Here is a 23,118-nt window from a genome sequence, read left to right as displayed (position 1 = left end):
CACCCGCCCCTGCCGTCACTCACTGCCCTGCCCGCCCCCTGCCCACCCCTGCTCGCTCTCCCCCCCCCCGCCCGCCCCCGCCCGGAGCAGGCCCGCAGCAAGAAGCAGGCCGGGCTGCGCGCACAGCGTTTATGGGGCAGCAGGGCCCGGCCCTCCCCCGCAGCCCTGTGCCGGGCCGAGGGCGGGCGGGCCGCACGCCGCCCCGGGGGCCGGGCCAGCAGGTGGGCAGCGGCCCCCGCCCCCCGCCTGCGGGATGGGAGAGGGACCCCCGGGGGCCCTGGCCTGAGCCGCCTGGCTGCGGCGGCCCCTGGGCTCCTCGCCGGCCGCGGGAGGGCCCTGGCCGAGCGGGGAAGGCCCGTCCGCGGGCCGCTAGCTGGAGCCGCCGCGGCCCAGCCCCGCCACCGCCTGCGTCGCCTGCTCCGGGATGCGGCTCGGATCGGTCAGGATGGAGGTGGAAACGCTCAGCTGCCGGAGGGAGCTCAGGACGGCTGTGGGGAGACACGGGGCGTGTGGGGCTGGAAGGGTGAACCTGTCCCGGGGAGGCGGCTCTTCCCCCCGCATCAGCCCTGGAACGGCTGACGGCCCCGCGCCACAGCCCCAGCTGAAATGGCGAAGGGAAGCCCACCCTGGGGGCAGGGGGCTGACCCGGCCGGCAGCACACGGGCTCCTGCGTCAGGGCAGCAGCAGCCGGCCCAGCCGGAGCGCGGCTGTGCCAGGGGCGCTGCAGGCAGCTCCAGGGCGTCCGGCCGGTGCTGCCCTCCGTGCAGCACAAGCCTGCAGCAGCGCCAGCCCCGCTACCCCCCAGGACACCGCCACCCCCTTTCCCCTCTGCTTTTCTGTCAGTCCACGCCAGCAGGCCGGCCCGGCTGCTCCGGTGTGCCACAGGCAGGCACGGGGCCACCTACTCGGCCGAAGCGCTGGGAGGGAGCAGTGCTGGTCCAGCCAGGCGAGAGATGTCTGGGTGAGGCTCTCCATGCTGGCTGTGGACACCATGCCATTGAAGGACTCGAAGAGCGGCCGGATGATGATACTGAACTGATGGCAGCAGAGGAGTTAAGGACCAGTCTTGCCCAGACTGTGGCTTCCCACCCGCCAGGTGTGGGCACCACCCTGCCACAGGCAGCAGGACAAACCTCCCTGCCAGGCCGTGGAGCAGACCTGCTGGGTGCCTGGGCACCAGCCCATGCTGCTGGGGTGGTGGGGACCTGAGCATCACTTATCACACATGACGCAGGGGTGTCATGACTGGGGCTGCCAGAAATGGTTGATTAGACACAAGACAATTCTTCCAGAGCAGATCAAGGCACCAGCTAATGCAGCATCCTCTGAAGTGCCCAGGAGCATGGGCACAACACCAGTGTGTCCAGTGTGCTCCCCTGGTGCTTCCAGCCTGCAGGGACCACCACTGGGGACTGGTGATTTTTTGCATGTAATAATCCACAGCAGATAATTCCACCATGAGCATGTCCTGGAGCCCATGTTACCTTCAATATACCCAGTGTCCTGTGGAAGGAGCTCCCCAGCTCTGCATCAGGAGCCACCTCTGCCTTGCCCAGGCTGCCCACACTGGATCGGACTGTGGGAAGCAAGCCCTGCCCATCCGTCTGCCACTTGGGATTTTGTAGACCTCACAGTATCTGCAGGTTTAATGGTCCCGCTGTGTCTAATCCCTACTCACGGAGGAGCAGGTCCAGTCTTTTGAACACCTGTTCCCCGGCCCATGGTCCCCCCCATCCCTTCCACTGTGTGGAACCCAGACTTGTGTCCCAGGCATGGGCACACCTGGGTTTCCAGGGTGTGCCTTGCGGCCGCCAAGACTAAACTGTCATGTCCCCAGCTTTGTATCTGGACCTTTCCCAATACCTAGTTGCTGGCTGCTGCCTCTCAGAACCAATTTCCATGTCACCAGGAGCTCTTCCCTGCATGTAGTAGATTCCCTGCCAGTGATGTTCCTCTTCCCCAGGACTGACCGTTTACTCCTACTCTATTTGCTTCCTTGTAACAGAAGCTTCTTCCTAACCACAGCACCTCAGTGTGTTCCCACTATGTGCCCTTGGCTGGGGAACATCTCCCCGTGGTCCCCAGAGCCTCTCGAGCTGGAGGGACCCCACAGAACTGGGAGCAGTGGGTGAACCAGTGGAGTTGGTGTTTAGTGGAGGGAATGGAACAAGCAGCAGGCACTGGCCCCGAAGGATACGATCCAGAACTTCCAGTTCTGCAGCGTGGAGGAGCGGACGTACTCGTCGAACATGCTGCGCATCTGGTCAAAGCGCTGGCGCGTGATGGGCACCCCTGTGGCTGGCAGCTGCTCCTGGCACAGGCTGTGGGCCACAAGCAGTGCCATGGGTCTGTGTTCAGGAGGCTGGGAGGCATGGGGGTTGCCCCACGGTGAGAGGCTCTGGCAGCATCTCAGCTCTCGGCAGGGGTGGACAGGCAGTGTCCCCATCCCAAAGCAGCTGTGGGGCATGGCCCCGTGCTCTGGTCCCACACAGCACTGCCTCTTGAGCATCATCTCTTCCCCAAACAGGGTTTATTGAGGGGGAATAAAGTCAAATGCAGGTCCTGGGAGATTCCCAGGAGACCTGCTGCCTCCCCACTGCTGCCACTTGCCCTGGCTGGCTACCCCAGTGCAGGCGTTGGCTCCCTCCCCTGTCCCCCAGCCATGACCTCCTTACTTGATGGAGCCATTGAGCTCCTCAATCTGCTCCCGCAGCCGCTGCGCCTCATCCTGCAGGGCTGCCCGCTCCTGCTGCAGCTTGCAGATGTACTCGGCTGTCTTCTGCAAGGTGGTGGCCTTGCTGACCTGTGGAGCCACAGGGTGGGACAGTGAAGGGAGCCCCTGGGGTGGGCATGACGTGGGGCACCCGGCATTCCATGCAGCGGGGCTGGCAGTGCGAGGTGCCCTGTTCCCTGCTGCTGAGCCTTGGCAGCTTCTGCCTCCGGCTCCAGAGCCCAGATCATCCGGGCACGGCTGCACCACACAGGTCTCCATGTGCCCAGTGTGAACTCACAGCCTCCTGCGCCACAGGCTGGGTGCAGGGCAGGAGCCCCATGCACTGGGGCAGAGCAGGGATGCAGCATCTCCAGGTGACACACCGTGTCCCTGCACGCCCAGGGCTGGCTGGTCCATGCAGCCCTGGGCGCTCACCTTGATGCTGGGCTGAGCACTCAGCGTGCTCACCAGGCTGTGCAGAGTGTTGAAGCCCAGCTTGATGTTGAAGCGCCTCTTCTGCTCGGCAGAGATGTGTGTGATGCGGCGGCTCTCCATCTGCAGGGAAGTGCCATCAGGCGCCTCCTGGCAGTGGGGACAGCCCTAGGCCACCGGCCCCATTGGGGACAGGCATGCCCAAAGTTCACAAAGTGAGGCAGAGGGGAGTTTGGGGGCAGCAGGAAAGGAGGGTGCGTATGGAGATGGTGCCTCTGTAGTGAAGGCAGTGCTTGCTCCTGCCGTACCTTGCTGGACTCAGGTCTGCTCCGACGGGACACGGGGTGGTGCAGGGAGATGCCAGCGCCCAGCCGTACAGCAGGTGCTGGGGAGGCCTGGCTGGGCTTGGGCCGGTCGCTGCCTGGAAAAGGGAAGGTTCTGCTCTGGGGAGAGGGGCAGCAGCAGCCCCCCATGATGGGCTGACACAAAGGTTCTATGTTGTGACAGGCAAAGAGCAGCCTGCGGCACTACCCCGGCCCCAGGGCAGCCACCCTGCTCAGCTGATGAGGATGCTCTGGTCCAGCATCCAACTGTGTCTTATCTCTTTGTCTTATCCCAAATCCCACTTATTTTACAACTGCTCAGAAATGGGAAGATCTGGGATTGCAACATTTTAAATTCCCAGCATTTCTTTGGTGGAAATTGGCAGGACAGAGGCCCAAGGGCAGCAAGGCTGCGGTCTGCAGCACCAAACTGAAACTGGGAATGACATCAGAGCCTGGTTTCCTGCCACCGCCCTGGTTTCTGTGGGTGAAAGCAGGGTGCTTCCCACTCAAAAACCAGACTCTGGGTTTTAAAAACCACAGTCCGACACTTTGCTTCTTTTTTAAATTTTCCTGTTTCTGCTTTTGCTCAGGTAGAAGGAGGCAGGTGAAGGGGCTGTGCGCTCCCCTGCGGAAAGAAATCATCTGTGCTCAGCTGAGTCAATGTAAATAGGTGGGACTGAAGCTGAAATGAAACGTTCCCACAGCATTTGGTCCAAGCTCCCTGCAGGAAATGTAGTGTCCTGTGGAGCTCCTTGGGGTGCCCCAGACTCACCGCAAGCCGACGTGGGGGACAGCCGCTCCGCCTTGGGGACTACCGGTGGGCCCGGCTGGGTCCCCACCAGCGGCACCGGCGCTGGTACCACTTGGGAATGGCTGGAGTCGGGACCCAGTCCTGGGCTCAGCTGGGCCATTCTTGAGAGGAAGGTGGCAGAGACATCAGGGACAGTGCTCTGCTGTGGGGAGAAGCCAGAGGGAAGCGGGAGGTTGCGGAGCCAGTGCCCCATGCACGCTGGGGACCAGACCTTCCCCTCTGGCCGGCCGGTGCCCAGGCACTGACAGCCAAACACCCATGAGGGGGCTGGGAAGGAGGACGTGCACCCCCCACCATCTGCAGGGGCAGCCCCCGGGCCCCAGGACAGCGCTGTCAGGAAAGGAGCCCTGCAGCTGGGGTGTTTCTCACCTCTGCTCTGTTTCTTTTGCAGGAGAAAACACCCAGGTGGCTCCTGCCTCCCTGGCACCCCAGCCACATGCCCCCTCCCTCACCCTGTGCCTGTCCATCCCCATATTGCAAGGATGACCCCATGGAGCCGCATCTCCCCACCTGCCCTATCTCTGTCCTTGCGCCAGCAACCAGGGGAGGACAACTTCTGACCTGGGGCAGGCAATTCCCAACTCGGGGGGGGAGGGTCGGCAGGTGCTTACCGGGGAGACAGGGGATGCAGGCATGAGTCCTGTACCCATCAGGTGTGGGGCATCCAGAGCTGGCTCCTGCTTGGCTGCAAGAGGGCAGGGAGAAGAAGGACACTGCAGCGTGAGGGTTTGGGGGTTCAAGTGAGATTTTCTGCCCCCCAGGAAAGCCAGCCCCCAGCACTGGTGCTGCTACAGCCCCTTCCCTGCTTGTCTGGCCCAGAGGAGGGCGAAGCAGCTCCTGGAGAGAGGTGCCTTTGCTCTCCACAGTGATCCTGTGATCCACGTGCTGCATCCCGCCCTTGGGAGCCTTGGTGCAGGCAGGGACCCCCAGCCCCTCCCCAGCCAAGCACAGGCTGGACATGACAGCCTCCATGGGACCTGTCCCATGGCACACATGGGCAGTGGGTTGGGCAGGATGCGGGTGACCCCTCAGCGCATTTGTGCCAACAGGGCCCTGGAGACCAGGCTGGGGGCACAGGGACTTTGCAGAGGTGCCCGTGGCCCGGCCACCTGGGCCCTGTCTCCCTCCCGAGGCTGCTGGAGCCAGGGGGGCTCCCCGGGCACGGCTTTACCCCTGGATTTGGTGCTGCCCCACCATGGGGAGAGCCAAGCATCCCCAGCATCCCAAACCTGGAGAGAAAGAGGGGTCCCCCCTCTGATCCCTCCCATAGCATCCCCACCACCAGTGGCTCCTGCATGCCCCCGCTGCCCCCCAGCCCCATTACCTGTGGTCAGCAGCTGGCTCAGGCAGGGCACGGCCAGATGGGGCTGTGCAGGGGGTCCTGGCAGCCTCTTTGCCTTGGTGCCACCAGGCTTCGCTTTCAGCCGCCCGCCCCCACCCTGGGGCAGCCCCTTGGGGGGGGCAAACCTGGGGTCGCCCAGCAGGGTGGGGGGCAGGAGATGGGGTGCAGATGGGCTGGGGTACCCCGAGGGTACCATGCCTGTGGTGTAGCCCAGCCCTGGGGGGTGGGAGGCGAAGCAGGGTGCTGAGAGGGGGGAGGCGGGGTGGGCAAGGAGTGACTGGCTGGGAGAGCTGGCACAGGGGAACTTGGAGCGGGGGGCTGAGGCAGGGGAGAACAGAGGGTCCGGACTCAGCAGCGGCGTGCCAGGGGATGAGCTGTCAGGGGTGTAATGGGGTCCTGGCAGCTCCAGGCTGAGGTACTTGCCGGGGAGGCCATACTGCAGCAGGGGCTTGTGTTGCAGCTGGGGGCTGAGGCTGCCAGGCACTGCGGTGGGGGGCTCGGGGGGCAGGGGGGCTGGGGGGAGCTCAGGGCCCAGGAAGGCACTGTGGAGGCTGAGCTGGGAGGCACCGCTGGGCTGCAGAAGACACAAGGGAGTCAAGCAGGGTGGCTGGGGCACTGGCAGCCGTGGGCTGCGTGCCAGGATCCTGCTCACCTGGAGGAGGGTGCTGGGTGGGAGTGGGGCCTCAGGGCTTGCAGGCAGTGCCCGAGCACCCATCAGAGACCCCCCACTGCTGAACAGGGGCTCAGCCATAGGCACGAAGCAGGGTGGCTCCTGGTAGCCTGGTTGTGTCTGAGATGGTGGTGGCCGATGGCTGGTGAAGATATCTGTGGGGCCAGGTGGAGACAGAGTGGTGGGCATGAGAGTGCTCTCCTGGAGATGGGGTGACAAACCCCAGACATACCGCTGGAGCCATACCCTGGTACCTCACCTTAACAGCACTGCCTGCTGGGGACCTACCAGTCCCAGCTTCACCTTGGGGGAATGGGGCACTGGGGAGGCTCCCAGCTCCGCCAGCAGATTTGGCACCCAGGGACAGCCTTGCCACATGCGTGGGGACAGGAAAATCCACCCAGGGGTGGGGAACCCATCCCCAGCACCCAGCTGAGCACCGTGTTTGCCAGGGCTACTCCCAGGGGGTGAGTGGCTGTACTGCTTCTCCTGAGCCAGCCCCAGGATACGGCAGGGACCATGACCCTCAGGCTGGGGCAGGGACAACGACACCCAGGCTGTGGGACAGCCACAGTGGCAGGGGGCTCGGAGGAGCAGGTCACAGTGTCCCCAAGCCACGGGGGACAGTCCCCTGGAGTTGTGGTGAGTGCCTGCTTCCCCACCCCAGTGCTGCCGTGTGTGCAGCCTGCGGCTAACCACATCCCATGGCCTTCCCGAAGCCAAGCCCCGTGACCCTGCTGCGACTCCCTCTCCCTTCCTCTCCCCTTCCCACAACCCTGCTCCTTCCGCAGGCCCAGACACCGTGGTGCAAAGGGCTGGCCTGATGCTTTGGGCAGCTGCTTCCCTGGTGAAATGAGCTCCCAGGCACATCAGCCCCACGCACACCTCGGCTCAGCGCCAGTGCTGCTGCTGCCTGTGTCAGCACTGGCTTGGGCATTACCATTTGGAGGGTTTTGCCTGGAGAGGATGACTGTGGGGCAGGGATAGGGCTGCTGGACCCTTTCTGGTAGGATGGAGCATGAGTGCTGGTTGAGTCTGCAAGCAGCTGCCTGATAGCCCCCGGCACAGGCTCTGTGCCTGAGCAGCCACCCTGGGACACAGGCTCTTGCATCCCCTCTGGGGAGCACCGGGCCATGTGTCCAACCCCTTAGCTGGCACAAGCATCACTGCTTCCAGGCCCCACGCTGCTGCTGGCCCAGACCAGCACAGCCCAGACCAGCCCAGACCACAGACAGGCTCTGCCCAGCGCACACAGCCATGCCCCAGGTACCGGCAAGGCTGCGGTGCCGCTGCTCTCCCCCCAGGCTGTGGCACAGGCTCCAGTGGCTGGGGTGCCCTTGCTGGGACCTGCAAAGGCCTGAGACCCTTTTGAATCTACATCAGTGGAGCAAACCTGCCAGAAGAGTGGGATGCTATGGGGCTGAGCATGGTGCTGATTCCAGCAGTGCCGTGTGCTGCCAGCCAAGGGTAACACCTGCGCAAGGTGGGGCAGTGCCACCACTGAGCTGCCCCACTCAGCCCTCAGATTGCCCCTTCCCCCTACCAAGAACATGGTGAATGCCCTGGAGCATGGCAGAGCCACCCCTGCCCCTCCACCGCACTCAGCGTGGGCAGCGGTGCTGCCAGGCAGGGTTTCAGTCTCCCCAGGGCGCATCCCCCAGCTCCGCGTTGCCCCCAGCACTCCGCCATCCCCACGCTGGGCTGTGCCCGCCACTGGCACTGAACGTCTGCAGGTATTTATAGGCATTTCTGGTGCCCAGCTCTGCAGATTCAATTCCTCTTGTGCCTCTCACTGTGCTGCAGAGATGGAATGCAGCTGGCAGCCCCTGGGAGCCCTGTCCTCCCTTTCTCCTGCTCTTTCCCCACCCCAGAGCTCTTGCCTACACTCCTTTCCACCATTGCATTGCCCTGACCTTCTCCCAGTCAGTGCAGTGTGGCCAGGGCATGTTGCTGCTCAAAGAAGAGTCCGTGTGGTCAGCACACCACACCTTTGGCATCCCATTCCAACCTGGGGCTGCTCTCCCATGGGGTCAGGGCTGCAGACCCCATTCCCAAACCAAGGACCCTCCATCACTGGCCTCAGGCTCTGGGAGAGCCCGGCAGTGTGGTGGGGCGATACCACCCCATGGGACGGCCAGGCCAGCCCCAGCACCCCGGTGCCCGGTGGGGGTCCTACCTGGAGCGTAGTGCCAGCAGGGTGTGGGGCCGGGCTGCTCCCTCGCCTCTGCCATCAGGACTTCTCCATCCGCCCCACACCGCACTCTGGCACCCGCTGCAGACACGAGGTGCTTCCTCATTTGGGGATTGGTTTGCACGCACTGACTGACAGGCACTGAGCTCTGCCACAGCCACCAGACACGGTGACAGCCTTGTGACCCTGCAGGAGCTCTGCGCTGACTGCTGTGGCTGCCCACCCTGCACGCTTGCACTGCAGTACTCTGCACAAGGCTGCTGTGGGCATCCCTGCTCCGGAGCCACAAAAAGCCATTGCATGTCCTGCTAGAAAAGTGGCCTTGGGGACATAATTGGGTTGGCTGGCACCTGCAGCTCTGGCACCCAACACTCAGCCTTCACACCCCATCTCCTCTCCCCACTCCTCCCACACAGCCCCCGTGAGCACACAGCCCTGGTGCTGCCCATCGCGTGGTGTGTATAACCTCCCTGCTCCTGCACCTCTGCCCCGCACACCCTAGCCACGCAGCGCACACACGTGTCCCACCAGCATGCGAATCACCCCCACACAGCGCTCAGCTGTGGTGGGACCATAACTTCCCATCACAGGGGTGAGCTGCTCTGTGCAGCATCCCAGAAAATGCCACGTCCAGGACAAAACTCCCACCCACAAATCTCCGAGCACCCACAGGGTGCTGCCCTGCCCTGGGGCACACAAGCCTCTCTGCAGCCATGCTCAGCAGCCCACGCCTGGGAGGACAATGAGCCACTCCTGGAGTCCCACCCCTGACCCAGCTGGACCTGGGACCCCCCCAGCCCCAGAAGTCTCCCCATGCAGAGCTGCCGGGCATAGGCAGAACAGGAAGGGATGCTTTCCCGCAATGCAGTGGCTTGCAGCAAGACCCATCCCGTTCCCAGGCAGGCATTTTCCCCAGGAAAAAAAGAGAACTTGGCTGCTCATAGAAATATACTGGTTCAGATGGGCAGTGTCGTGCCCCTTGCCATCTCCTGCTGAGCACAAGGCCTTGCACGCCAGTGGCATGAGCAGCAGCTAGGCCTGCAAAGAGGGGTGCTGGAGTGGCTGCTGTGACACTGTTGCAGCCAGGTGCTGCTTGAAAGGGGTTAGTGCAGCTTTCCAGCACCATGCAGGACCTCTCTGGGGTAGGGACACTTGTCAAGTGTCAGTCTGACCCATTTGGACCTGTCCCACCTCCCAGTGATTGTTGCTCACCGTGGGGCACCTGGGGACAGGAGGCAAAGGGCCAGCAGTGGGAACAGACCCTCTTCCCAGCACGGCTTACCCTGATGGGACATCTGAAAGGAATGAGCTGAGGAAGGCTGGCAAGAGCCTTCCCACCCCCAGGGCAGCCACCACCTTCCCTGGCACATCAATGCCCCAGCCTGCTCCCCACCAGCATCTGGTCTTGCATCACCCCACAGCCACATGGTGCAAGCACCCTTGTTTCCTCCCGCTGAAGGAAGTGGAGACTGGCGTGGACTTCACAGGGTGCTCACAGATGCACAGAGGGGTCTAGACATGCTGCCCGAGGCCACCAGCTACCTGGGAGGGCTGCAGCCACCAACCCATCCCAGCTCCCACGCTGCAAAGTGTGCCCAGGCCACCAGCTCCGGCACGTTCGAGGGCAGAGCTGGTCCCCAGTGCAGCGTGTGCCAGCAGGGCCTTGCCCTGGCATATGGGGTCACTGTGCTGCACGGCTGGGACCAGGACATGTCCCAACTGACTTCATGGTGCTCACGGACACTGGTGGCTCAGAGCCTGCATGGCAGCACTGGTGGCAGCCCCACGAGATTACGCTGCCATCGCCCACTTCCTGGTGATCCCCCTGGCAGCCAGTGCCAGGTTTGTCTCTGGGCCATCCTGGCAGGAACAGTGACTTGTCTCCAGGGGATGTAGCCCAGCATGGGGTCCCAGCTCCGAGCCAGACCTCCAGGCTGCTAAGCCTGGGGCTGGCTGGGGAGTGGGGTGAGGTGGGGACACAGAAGCACAGAACCTGCTTTCTAGAGGTTCCCTAGAGGACAATTGCCCTTCCTCTGTCTGCAGGCAAGACAAGGTGGTTTGACACTCCTGGGAAGACCCTCTGTTTGTAGAAACCCCCTTCCACAGCTCCTGACCAGGCCCTTCCTGACCCACCACGGCTCTGCCCCCGGTGCAGGCAGGCATACTGAGACCCTGCCCCACAGCCTGCTGCGGCACCCCGGCCCGTGCATGCTGCTTTTTCCATGCCAGTGGACATCTTTCTGGCTGCCTTTGCAGCTCCCGCTGCTGCCTGCCCAACCCTCTGATGCCCCACTTTAGGGATGCCATGGGGTGCTGCGCGTGCTGGGTGTGTGGGATGAGGTACCACATCCAGACTGACTCTTACCTGAGATCTCCATGTCATCCAGGCTGGGCTGCAGGGGTGCCAGGTCTGGCTGTATCATGTCAGCATTCCCAACATATGCTGGAAGAGGGCAGAGCTGCAACATTGGAGACCAGCCACCGCACCCCTAAGGCCCCCCTTCAGGGCACCTCCCACCACTGCCCTCCCACCTGCCTGGCTGCCACCCCTCTGTGCACCCCAGATTCACCCTGCATCGCTGCACCCTGCCCCACAGCTGTGCACAGGCAGGGAGATGGGTGCCCACCCTGTGGAGACCCAGGGCCATCCCATCCTAACCACCCTGCCCACGGTCCTGCAGCACCTGTGGGACCTCATCCAGCACACAAGAACCCCAGGGAAAGGCTGGTCCTTGGCGCAGGACCTGCCTGGTGCTGCAAGAGCTCCAGGGACCTGGCCAGGCAGGGACAACAAAAAGTGGCCATGGACAGCAGGACCTGCCCGCTGCTTACCCAGGGCTGGCAGCCCTGCTCTAGCGTCTGATGCAGCGTCCTTCATGGGGCTTGTGCTGTCTGAGCAACCCAGTCCATCCCACCTGGGACAGCCTGGGATGGTCTGTAGGAAGCCACCAGAGGAGGGGATACTCCATTTGGGCAGGGTAGGATCATCCCCATCCAGCAGGGTGGATTGCCAGGGGATCCTGTCTGCCCCAAGGACACAGGCAGCAGTTCTCAGGGACTAAGGCAAGAGGCAGCAAGGTGCTATAGTGCATGCTTCCTACCTGGACCTCCTCCTCCACATCCTGCTAGAGCATGGTCTGGGGCACCTACCATCCTCAGGGGGTGCCTGGTGGGCACTGGGCATCTGTGTCATGGTGAAGAGGGTGTCAGAGATGTCTGAGAGGAAGGTGTCCAAGTCGAAGTGCTGCCTACTCCCAGGCTCCTCTTCCTCATCCCCAAGTAGCATGGGTACCACGTTGCAGAAGAGCTGGTTGCACCATTTCTCTGTTGGCCTCCAGACATCCTCATCCTGCATGAGATGAAGCAAAGGAGCCAGCTGGGGATCTCTTGTGCATAGGGGCCACGCCTTGCTCCCCAGCTGCTCTCCCTTGCAGCTCCCATGTTCCCCACAGTGTTTTCACTCCAAAGCTTCACACTTGGCACATTGGTGCTTCCAAAACAGTGAATCTGACATCCCAAGTGCTTGGCATGCATCCCATTGAGCTCATCATGCTCTAGGGCTTTCATCCAGCCTTCTCCCAAGCTGTCCAGTACAGGGGTCCACATTGCGTCCTCCTTTTCCCCTTCTCCACCCCTCCCCAGTGGGCTCACCTGTTTTGGACTGGAGAGCTCTCCCTCCCGGGTGGACTTTCGGAGCTAGAAGGAGAAGACAGCCTGTGTCACCCCCAGCCAGGGCAGACATGGTGTGGGGCAGAGCCAGGCGCAGGGCAGAGCAGGGACAGTGCTCAGGAAGGCGGGGGTCCCTGGGGGCGCTCAGCATGGCTGCCATGAGTTCACATCTGCCGTTGCAGGGTTTGGGCTGAGCAGCCTCTGCAGCGGTGGGACTGGCAGTGTGTGGTGGTGTGAGGCTGCCAGCACCCTGTGCCTGTGGCACCCATCGCCTTTATTGGTCCTGAGTGAGTGGCTGAACCGTGGGGTGGGTGCCTGAGGTCGTGGTACCAGCATGCCCAAGAGTGGACACCCGGAGTGACACGGAGCCCTCAGCCTGCCTGCAGCATGTGCTGCCGCAGTGAGACGTGGCTGCCAGCAGCATGCCAGCAGATCCATGCAAGCCCAGTCAGAGCACCATGGGTGGGCTGTGGCCCTGCTTGACCCACACCAACATGTGTGCTGCGGGTGCAGTGCCAAACCCAGCTCCGCATCGTGCACCGGGCAAGGGACAGTCATCCCAGGCTGGGCTGCTGGAGCACACCGCAGCACCGCAGGCAGCGGGGGGTAGGGTCCCCACTTAGCTCCCTGGCACCAGCACCGTGGGGGCAGCCAGCATCCCCTTCTCATGTGGGCAAGAGCCTGCCACCTTCTGCTCCTGGTCACCCATGGGTCCCCATTGGGCACGCTGTTGTCCCATCCCCCTGCTGGCGCTGTCACGGGAGCAGCATGGGTGGAGGTACTCACCCGCTTCTTGTAGTAGATCCTCCACTTGTGGTACTCCCTCATCACCACCTCGATGCGGCGTTTCCAGTAGTTGCCCTCCAGCACGACAGCCTGTGGGGACAGGACAGGGGGTCATGTCTGAGCCCTCCAGCCCCAGCCCCCCATAGCCAGAGCTGGCCTCCTTCTACCGCATCAGAAACACCTTCCCAAGCAAATCTATGAAATACAGTGAGTTCTACCCCCTCTGCGTCCCCAGCTCCCACCTGTGCCACCCAGACCTGCTGCTGACCCAGAGACCTGCGAGGGACCATGCCCTACCTCTGGTTTTCGGTGCTCATCAGCCTCTGACCCCTCCAGCGGGGTGATGAAGCCACACACGGGGCTCTTCCTCCGCTCCACATCTGCACAAGGGAAAACAGGTGGCTTTGCCCATGGCTCCATCCCTGGGCAGGGGAGGGTGCCTGCACACCCATACATCGCTGCCCCAGTGCCAGCCCCATCCCACCCAGTATCACCCAGCACTCGGGAGACAGAGTGGGGTCTGGCCCGGTACTCACATTGGATGTACCACGCTCTCCAGATAGCGTTGTTTAGACGAATTTTATCCCAGCAAAGCAACCGCAGCCCCTTGAAATTCTTCCACTTCGGGGACACTAGCTTCCCACTAGAACACCAAGCAAAGGAAAGGCTATGGGGCACCATCCCAGAGCCCTCCCAGTTCAGGGTCTCCTGGGGAGCCTGTGCCTTCCTGTGCCTGGAGAGATGCCTGGGGCCACCAGCCCAGTGGCAAGTCTGGAGCAGGTGAAGCCATGTGGTTCCACCGCAGGCTGCTCGCCAGTCACCTATGGGAGCACCCAGGGGAGCACCCTGAGCTCCTGTTCACCCTGAAAGCAGCACAGACCTGAAACGTGAGCTCCACAGACCCCCACAGGGCTTCTCAAGGGTTTAAAGCACAGTGCATGGAAGGGTTGACTCATTGAGGCTTGAACCCCAGCTCTGAGGAGACCCCACTGCCCTCGACCAGGACAGCTGCATCCCTGCCCTGAGAGAGAAAGAGAAGGCTCCTGCACAGGCAAGACATCAAGGGACGTTGTGCTGCTGTGGCTCTTGCCTTGTCACAGCGTTTGAGCAGCTATTTCTGATCCTTCTTTTAACATCAGGCAGGGCTTGGAAATGCTGCCTTCAGCTGGGGGCAGGGGCAGGCAGCGGGGCAGGCAGGGCAGCCATCTGTGCGGGGCTGGGAAGGCAGGACGGCAAGCTGGAGGACGTTAAGGACATTGAGGGATGCTAGCCTGTGCCCCAGGACAGGCAGAGAGCAGGACCAGCCCTGCCCTTAGCCCAGCACCGCGGTGGGCTCCTCTCTGCACCCACCCCTGCAAACCTGCACCCCCGCCGCAGCCCCCAGCCCGAGCTGGGCTCCTCGCTGTTTCCCAGCTCCCAGAGGCAGCTGTGTTTGCTCTGCAGCTCACCGGTGGCAGCGATGGCCCTAATGGGGCCTGCAGTGCAGGCAGCCTCATGTCACTAATCATTTTGTTTCTTTCAGCCGAGGGACACGATCCCTTTACATGCACCCACCAGGGAGGTCCTGCAGGTCCTGCTACCCCCAGAGCTCCGCAGGGGAGGCTGGTGTCCCTCTGCCTTACTTTGGGGTCCTTTTCACCCCTCCCTGTGAGCCCAGCGGCCGCCCCAGCTCTCCCTGCCACCAGGGCATGGCCTTGGGGCAATGCCAGCTGCACGGAGGGGCCCTCTGAGAGCGTGCTGGAGGCTGCATGGCATCCCCCCTGGGAAGCCCACATCCCCCCTGGGAGGCCCACATCCCTCCCTGGGAAGCCCACATCCCTTCCCAGCCCCAGAGGTTTTCCCTTAAAGATCTCAGTGCTGCTTTGGGTCCCACATCCTCAGCACACGCGGGGAGGAGGAAGGGTAGAGGCTGGGCTGGGGGTGGGGGTGCTGCATCCATCTGTTGCCAGTATCTTCTCGGGCATACGCCAAGGTGCCATCGGGAGGTGCTGGGGATGGGAGCAGCGCCTGGCTAATGCTTTAAAAGCCGCACACTTGTTCATTCAAGCTTGTGAACCTCTCGAACACCCTCGAGCACAGACTCTGGCTGATTCTGCATTAACCTGCCTTGAAACGTGTCTCCCGCTGCGTGGCATGGCACAGCAAGTGGGGCTTCTTCCCTCAGCGGCTGTGCCAGCTCGGAGCTCGGCTCAGAGCTCTGTGCAGTCCCGCAGGCAGGTGGCTTGCTGCAGACGGGGTGCTGTTCTCCATGTCAGGGCCAGGCAACCTGGCCAGGCAGCAGTGCAGGCAGTGAGAACCCTGTGCTGGTCTTGCGTAGCTCTGAGGCTAGAGGGATTGTGCTGGGGCAGCGGGAGAGGGTAGTGCTGCTGTCCCATCTCACTGCAGTGGACAAGGACTGGGCACCCCTCTGGCTCCTGATGCAGGGACGTGCCTGGCAGTGGGTGCTCCCACCTGCAGCAGTGGACGGGGACGGTCTCCCCAGGGAGACCCAGCCTGACCCACAGCCCCAGGGGCTGCGGGGGGACTGATACCCCCATGGCTCCAGCCCACAGAGAGTTAAGGACTTGGCTACGCACTGGCCATTCTGCTATCACCAGGATTTTGAACTTTCCCCAGCGGCACGAGGCAAACAGCATGGTGGTGCCAAGCAGAGGAACCAATGAAAGGGACAGGTTTCCCGGGCGTGTGGCCAGATCCTGACGGTCAAGGCTATGCAGCCACAGTCCCCACTGGTGCCACGCACCCTGACAGCCAGCTTAAAGGAGCAGCCTGAGCCTGCAGACCACAGATCTGCAGCTGCAGATGGGCACCTCAGCCACGTGTGATGCTGGTGGAGCCATGGCCACAGAGCTACCCTAGGACCTGGAGACAGAGGGGAGATGCCTTTGGGCTATGCCAATAATTGCCTTTTTTCCTCACTAATGTTTTTTTCAGTTTTCGGGCTTGTCAGACTGATCTTTGGTCTATGGTTTGCCTCCAAAATGGCCCCACCCTTCCCTGAAATTACCTTCTCAGGGAGTTCTGCAAACCACATGCTGAGCCATGAGAAAGGTGTGGGATGCCCCAAACAGCCTGGGGGTCCTGCTGCCCCATGCTGCCAGAGGAATGGGGACACAGATCCCATCACCAGCTAAGGGGTCCCTGTGGGGTGGGGGGAGGTGGGAGCAGGGCTCAGCCTGGGAGCAAAGCCAGCACGGGTCAGCACCGACTTCTGTTTTGTCCAGTAGCACTTTGTTTGCTCCATGACTCATTTAGCCCATCCAGAAGTCCAAGGTGCTGCAGCCCCGCTTTCATGTCAAAATGAGCATTTTACTTTCCATCAACAGCAAGAGAAGGCAGGAGGAATGATCTGGTGAGACGCAGGACTGCACAAAGAGAAGTGGGTGACAACAGGAGGGGAACAGCTGACCTGGGGGTCCTCTGGCAGGTACAAGCCTGCCTGGCCCTGCCAAGTGCGGCCGGTGCAGGACCCCGCCATGGGCCTGGCAGAGCCCTCCCTGCTCCCTGGGCTGCCAGGGCACAACTTGGTCTTGGGCTGGCTGAAAGAGGACAGCCTTTTCTGCAAGTCCTAAAAGCTCATGTTTGATTTCTTATGAATTTTGCTACCAAAGTAATGTGTTTTCTTTGATTTTTATGTTTTAAAATCCAGTCTGGCAAAAAAAAGTTAAAAATCTGACCACAGTTTTCCTGAAAAGTGCCCCCAAGCAAAAACCAACCATGTTCAAATACAGCTTCAAATCTCTGCTATCTAAATGAGCGTTTTTCTTGACGGTGTTGCACCGATGCACTGATACAAGGGCTGCTGCGCCTGCTTGACTACTCGTGGTGCTGCTTCCAGAGGGAGTGAGCTCTGCCCCGGCGGGCACTGCAGCCCACACCACTGCACCAGGGGCAATTCCAGGGCAGTGGTGCTACAAAGGTGTTAACAGACGGTGCTGGGTATTAGACAGGAACCTGCTCTGTGTGTTTACCCCCAGACAGGAGTGCCTCTGCCCTTGCAGCTCTGCCTCTCAGGCAGCCGTTTTCCTCTGTGCGAAGCGAGAGTGAAGTGCCCCAAATGAGAAGTCATTTAAATCTTCTTGCAAAAAATTGTCAGGGAAACTGGACAGCCGTGAGCCAAGACAGGTACATCTCCACAACCATTTTGGTGATCTCTGGAGATAGGACCCCACTGTGTGCCAGCAGGGGAACAGGCTTGCACACCTGTCCAGCTTCCCTGCACGCTGCTGGGGCAGGATCAGCGCCATACCCCTGGGAAATGACAGAGAAAAGGCATGCAGCTCCCTGCCACTAGTGACAGCACAACCACACTGCGGCGGGGATGGTCTTAGCCCAAACACAAGCCTTTCCCCCTTGCCAGACCACTATGGCCCATCATGCGGACATTTCATAGCAGAAGCTGCCCAGCCCACTGCAAAGTCCCACAGGGACCTGTGGAGCCAAGGCTGCCATCTGCACCAGGCTCTGCTCCGCTCCCCTGCTTCCTTCCAGCCGGAGCACAGGGAGCGCCCAGATGTGTCAGGTCTGGATGAGACCAAAGCCTCATCAAATGGTGGGGGTGGTCCCAGCAATCACAGGCTGCGGCCACATCAGTGCAAGCCACTTTCAGCCAGTCTGAGCTAGTGCACAGGGCTGCGGGTGAATGCTGGTGAACTGTGGTGAGCTGAGGTGAGTGATTTGCCATGAGAGCAAAGGCAACTGCAGGTTAATCCTGAGAGAAGGAAATGGGAGAGGGCAGCTCAGAGTGTGCATCACTGGGGTCTCTGCCTGGTGCATTCTGCCCCTGTGCATGGGTGTTTACAGCACTGTGAATTAAAGAGTCAGTTAGAGAGTACAGCAAAGCTACAATTCCACTTCTAGCAGAGCCTCAGAGCCTGCTGTCAGCTTGCCAGAAAGATGAATTAGGGAATCAGTATGCAAAGGTGTAATCAAAGCCTGCCTTGTTTTAAACCAGAAGAGAGGCAGGGCTAATACTCCATGTTACTTACCGGTCTGTGTCCCCACCTGCTAAATCTCCCCTCTCAGTATTTGCAGGGGAGAAGAGAAGGTTGATCTACGCGATGCTCTGGGAACAGCCACAGGAGGCTGCTTCCGAAGCACAAAATAGACGTGTGCAAGATAAGACCATGAGCTGCTGCAGTTTGCAGTTCCTGTCTACACCCTGTTTTTCTCCCTTCAGGAGGACAGTTCCCAGGTCAGTCACCCAATGCCCCCCTGCAACAAGTCACAGGAAGGTGTGTGAGTCCGGGAGACCAGCTCCGCCATGCAGGACACTGGGGAGTCACGCTGCGGTGATGGAGAGAAAGGGCTTGCTCAGCTGGGGAGGGCATGCCAGGGCCAAGGTGTGAACAGTTCCTGAGAAGCTCAGCTCCACATGCTCAGATTTTTGGGGGAACATGATGGGGGCAAGTGTGCTGCAGGGAGGTCCACCCACAGGAGAAACAACAGTCCAAGGAATGGATTCAAGAAATGCAGCACGTTGCAGGAGGAGTGGGAGAGAATCATCAAGTCTTTAGCAGGAGGGCTGCTGGAAGTGTCCTGGAAAACAGGTACAAAGGGCCTGGGAACTGCTTCATCCCAGCCCCCCATATCAGGATGTTATGGAAGCCCTTGGTGGGGGGAGTTGCCTCTCTTTGAGGGATCTGAAGAAAAAAGGTACGCCCAGGAGCAATCCTTGATGTGGAGAGAGCATTCCTTTCCCAGCGAGGGGGTGATGCACAGTCCAGCCTGTGGGGGATAACACAGTCAGACCCTTGGGGTGATTGCTCCAGCTGAGACAGGACTGCCACAAACTGCAAAAATGGCATGGAGAAATGCTGGAGAGGGGAGGAACTGCAGTTCCTCAGATGGCTGTTCAGCTATAGCCATTGAAAAATGGCAGTGTTCAGAGAGCATGTAGTGTATTGCCTTTGAAATGGTGTGAGCCGGGGCAGCAAGTGCATGGATGGCTGCAACAGTCAAAGCTCAGCCAGCAGGACAGGAGAAGGTCCCCTCTACTCAGCACTGCTAAGGCCAAGTCTGGATATTATGTCCAGATTGGTCCCTCTGGGACCAAAGAGGGAGGTTCACAAACTGGAGTGATCCTGGAGGGGGATGTTAAGATGGTTGGGGACTACATGTACGTGACAGGAGAGGAGGGTGAGTGATGGGTTTGTTCAGCCTGAAGAAGAGAAGGTGAAGAGAGGATCTACTTACTGCCTGCAACTACCCAAAGGAGATTATCGAGGAGATGCAGCCAGACAATTCTCAGACATGCACCAAGAAAGGACAAGAGGCAATGGGCACAAGCTGGAACAAGGGAAACCCCAATTAAAGGCATGGACAGCATGCTTCCCCGTGAGAGTGGTGCAGTCCTGGGACAGGATGGACATGGCTGGGCTCACCATCCTTGGTCTCCGTCCATCAGAGTGATGGTCCTGAGCAACCTGACCTGGCTTTGGAGTTAGCCCTGCCCTGAACAGGGGTTGGACTATGAACTCCAGAGGTGCCTTCCAACCGATCCCTTCCTGTAGTTTCTGCTTTGTTAGAGAATTAGTCTCCAACACAACTGTGGATGCATCCCTGGAGACTGAAAGACATTTGGCTGGCTGCTCCAGCTGAGGCTGCACTGCACCAGCACCCCTTCTGGGAAACCTGGCTGGGAGACAAGGTGGGAAATGGCAGATGATAGAGAGACGTATCAAGTCAGATAGGACTAAAAGTAGATGTGTGCCAAGTATCTTTAAACTCCATTTTCTCCCCCTGATACCTTCCTCTGACTACTGCTTACATGTCTGTCAAAAACATATTAGCAAAACTGCCACGCGTTTCCAAAGGGAGAAAAGAAATGCCTGAAGAGAAGCTGTAGCCAGCAGAGTGGTCACCTCTAGAGACAGAGTGTGATCCCACTTGTGGAGAGGTATATCCAGCACTGTATTGCAGGTCCAGGTTGACCTGAACCTGGCCTCTGATCAGTGCTTCTCATCCTGTTTTTAGGGTGCTGGCAAGCTTCAGAGCATGACAGCTGAGAGGTAGAGGGGGAGAGAGAAGAACCGAGCATGAAGCTTGGAGAACATCCAATGTCAACATTTCCCTGGTTGGGTCCCATGGCCTACAGCTACCCTGCCCCCATGGCAGATCAGCAACTGCTCCCACAGGTGCTGAGCAAGACGTAGTCTTGCACCAAGACAGCCAGGAGACATCCAGGGTGGCCGTCAGTGGTGGCACTAATGCTTTGTAGCTGATGTGAATCCTCCTCACTGGGGGCTCCTGTTCAACTTCAGTTACAGTTTGCCATGGCGCTGGGCTTGGGGCTGGTGTGTGCATTGTCAGGCTCAGTGCAGGAGGGAAACAAGACCCTGGCAGAGTCCAAGGGGTAGAGAGATCTGCAGAGATGGAGCTCTGTCTGTGGTGTATTGGCCAGCCCTGGGTGGCATACAGCTGCTGTGGTCCATTCCACCTGCCAAAGCACTTGCACCCTGTCCCTTTCCCCTCTGCCTAGGGGAAGAGCTCATGGGCATATGGAGGCTGTGGTGCATCCCAGGAGTCAAGAGCTTGAGCACCCTGGGGTGAAGCAGCATCTGCTCCTCCAGCCCCAAGCTACAAGGATCAGAGTATGGCAAGTATGGGGCTGGGAGAGCAAAAGAGAGCGAGGCCACCAGTGCCTCAGTGTCCCCTGTGTGTGGCACTCAGGGGTGACTTGCCTGACCAGAAAGCATGACCCTTAGCTGGGTCACCCCACGCTGAAGCTCACTGTGCTCCCACAGAGCACCAGCTTCACCAGCACCCTGGAGGAGAGCTGAGCCGTACCGCCTGTGAGCAAACTGTGCAATCTGGGATGTGGCAATGGGCCAAACATACACAGCTATGTAGCAACTAGTACCCTTGGAGTGCTGTCCCAGTGCCTGGTGTCACCAAGGCTGCTCTGGCAGTGACCATGTATTCCATCGTGTTGAGAGCTCAAGGACTCCAAGGCATACCTGACAGGTCAGCAACTGAGTGAGACCCTGTGTGGGACAAGGCAACGGGCAACTCTTCAAGGCTATTTGCTGACATTTTTGTTTTCATGCAGCACCAGTAGCCCATTGTCATTCCAGGTTTTCACCTAGACATTTTGGGAAAGCTATGTAAGCAGTTTTGCACTGACACCAGTAAAGCAAGTCACCCTGATCCTCTGCTTGAGAGAACTCAAAACCTTGGGGCCCTGGCAAAAGAGGGGAGCTGGCTTCGAGAATGTGGACCAAGGCACTAAGAGACACTGTGCAGGCTCACCTGTTGTCACTGAGGCACTGCGGGATGAGCAGGTCCTTAGCATCCATCCTGGGCTTCAGTGATTTGTGTGGTTGGCAGAACCTACCTATCTGATTTCGCAGGAGCGAAGGAGGGAAGCTTTCAGAGGCCCTGGGCAAAGCCCCATGCAGCCATCCAGCCCCAAGGGCTGCTGCATGTCCTGGAATAACCTCAGGACATGTGGGCAGTCAAGGACGGGAAGGCAGGACTCCTGCTCTGGGCTGGATTGCCAAAGACTGTGTTTGCTGCTCACAGGGTTATTGCTGCTCTACAAAGTGTGCGGGGTCTGGCCGTGAGGGTGCTACAGCAGGGTGCTGTGACTCCAGATCTCATGGAAAGGTGAAGGAGGGTTAAGCTACACATGAAGAGCAGATAAACTTCTCATCTGGCTCCGTGGCCAGCAACCCAGCATCAGCTCTTTCTCCCTGAAACCTCCCAGGATGGTGGATTTTAAGCATACTGCACACCATGACCCAATGGAGAAGAAGGAGGTGGTGTCAGCTGGCCAGAAGTTCCTGGATGGGCAGCAGGGCAGCAGCCTTCAAAAAGCTGGGGGGGACGAGACGCGTGCTGGCAAGAGGGCGATGGGACTCACCTGTACTCCAGGCTCATGCACTCGAACAGCCGGGTGAGGGTTGGGTCAATGCTCCGGGGATCAGCCGGTTCGGGCTCGGCACGGTGGTGGCGCCGCCGGGGCAGCGAGTCACTGTGCGGGGATGACACCATGAAGTGGCCGCTGTGGATGACCTGGGGTGGGTTCTGTGCCCCGGTGCCGGGTCCTGCGCCGCCCGCAGCTGCATCCTCAGAGTCCGAGTCGGAGTCAGAGATGGGGCATGGCCCAACTGAGGGCTCCGGGAAGGGTCCCGGGAACCCCACCTGAGCTCCTGCCATTGCCTGGTGCTGGGTTGGCAGCCCTTGTCAGCCTGCCCCAGTGCTGGGGTCCACGTCCCGGTTGTGCTGGAGCCCTACAGGCAGCACTTGGGCATCGAGCACATGCCGTTGGGTTCCCCAGGCACAGGACACCCGCACCACGTGCCCTCCTCACGCCGCTCGCCCCCCGCCAGCCCACGCCGCCTCCCTCGTGGCTCAGCTTTCAGTTTGCCAGGCGGCCGCCAGCCCTTATTTATAGTGGTGGCAGCTGATCCCGCCCATGGCGCGCGTCAGCCCGGCCACGACACCCTGCCATCAGCCACCGGCCACCAGCTCCCTGCCACGGCCACTAGCCATCAGCTCCCTGCCATCGGCCACCGGCCACCAGACCCCTGCCACCGGCCACCAGCCACCAGCTCCGTGGCACTCTCCGGCTCTTGCAAGGTGCCTGATGGGCTCGGCTTTTATTCCCCACTGCTAAGCCGGGGAGGAGCAGCTGTGGGTCCCCTGTTCCCCCGTGCCCAGTGGCCACCAGCTCGCTGGCAGTTGGCTCTGTTTACCTGGGCTAATCGCTGCTGCTGGCTGTGGCGGGGAGGAGTGGGTGGTATTTACCTAGTGCCTCTGCCCTAATGTATCTCCCTGCACTTTCAAGGGAACAAATACAGATTAAGCGACACAAACAGGTAAAATTATAGCAACGGGCACCCAGCTCAGCACAAAGCACGCTGAGTCACTGAGCCGTGTGCCAAGCTGAGAAACAGCCCAGGCAAAACCCTGCTCCGAGGTGTGACTCAGCTGGAGAGGGGATGCGAGGAGCTGAATGCAAGAGAGGACAATGATGAACTCAGTTCTGGTGGGATTTACACACCTAGTCATGCAGTCTTTAAGAATCCTTCACCTCCAAGGTGTCCTGAGGGATGCAGGCAGGCAGGGCTTGATGCACCGTCCCCTTCCCCTGCTCCATGCCAGCTGATCTTTGATAAATACTGAGAGCTCTTGCCAGGGCTTAGCATGTGCCAGGGTAGCCAGACCTGTGTCAC

The 23,118-nt window shown here is 60.4% G+C and overlaps 1 protein-coding gene across 4 annotated transcripts; it reads right to left on the bottom strand.

Moving 5' to 3' along the window:
- Nucleotides 1–89: 89 nt before the first annotated feature.
- Nucleotides 90–22,471, bottom strand: MLXIPL (MLX interacting protein like). Of its 4 annotated transcripts, XM_055795553.1 has the most exons (18): nucleotides 21,804–21,874; nucleotides 21,191–21,279; nucleotides 13,477–13,583; nucleotides 13,238–13,320; nucleotides 12,941–13,030; nucleotides 12,137–12,181; nucleotides 11,636–11,834; nucleotides 10,851–10,928; nucleotides 6,277–6,449; nucleotides 5,607–6,198; nucleotides 4,894–4,967; nucleotides 4,244–4,424; nucleotides 3,454–3,566; nucleotides 3,149–3,268; nucleotides 2,676–2,803; nucleotides 2,198–2,321; nucleotides 906–1,035; nucleotides 90–488 (listed from the first exon to the last, which is right to left on the bottom strand). In XM_055795553.1, the coding sequence occupies exons 2-18, from the start codon at nucleotides 21,235–21,237 to the stop codon at nucleotides 370–372; spliced, it is 2,403 nt and encodes an 800-aa protein (XP_055651528.1). In that variant the 5' UTR covers nucleotides 21,238–21,279; nucleotides 21,804–21,874; the 3' UTR covers nucleotides 90–369. The 4 variants fall into 4 exon arrangements, with proteins under 4 accessions (XP_055651528.1, XP_055651527.1, XP_055651525.1 ...); XM_055795552.1 differs by lacking the exon at nucleotides 21,191–21,279 and having other exon boundaries at nucleotides 4,244–4,421; nucleotides 21,804–22,470; XM_055795551.1 differs by lacking the exon at nucleotides 21,191–21,279 and having other exon boundaries at nucleotides 91–488; nucleotides 21,804–22,468.
- Nucleotides 22,472–23,118: the final 647 nt, after the last annotated feature.

Source organism: Falco peregrinus, chromosome 2 (assembly GCF_023634155.1).
Source record: "Falco peregrinus isolate bFalPer1 chromosome 2, bFalPer1.pri, whole genome shotgun sequence".
Lineage (NCBI taxonomy): Eukaryota > Metazoa > Chordata > Aves > Falconiformes > Falconidae > Falco > Falco peregrinus.
The sequence above is the reverse complement of the archived record's forward strand: the minus strand, read 5'-3'. Positions and strand labels throughout refer to the sequence as shown.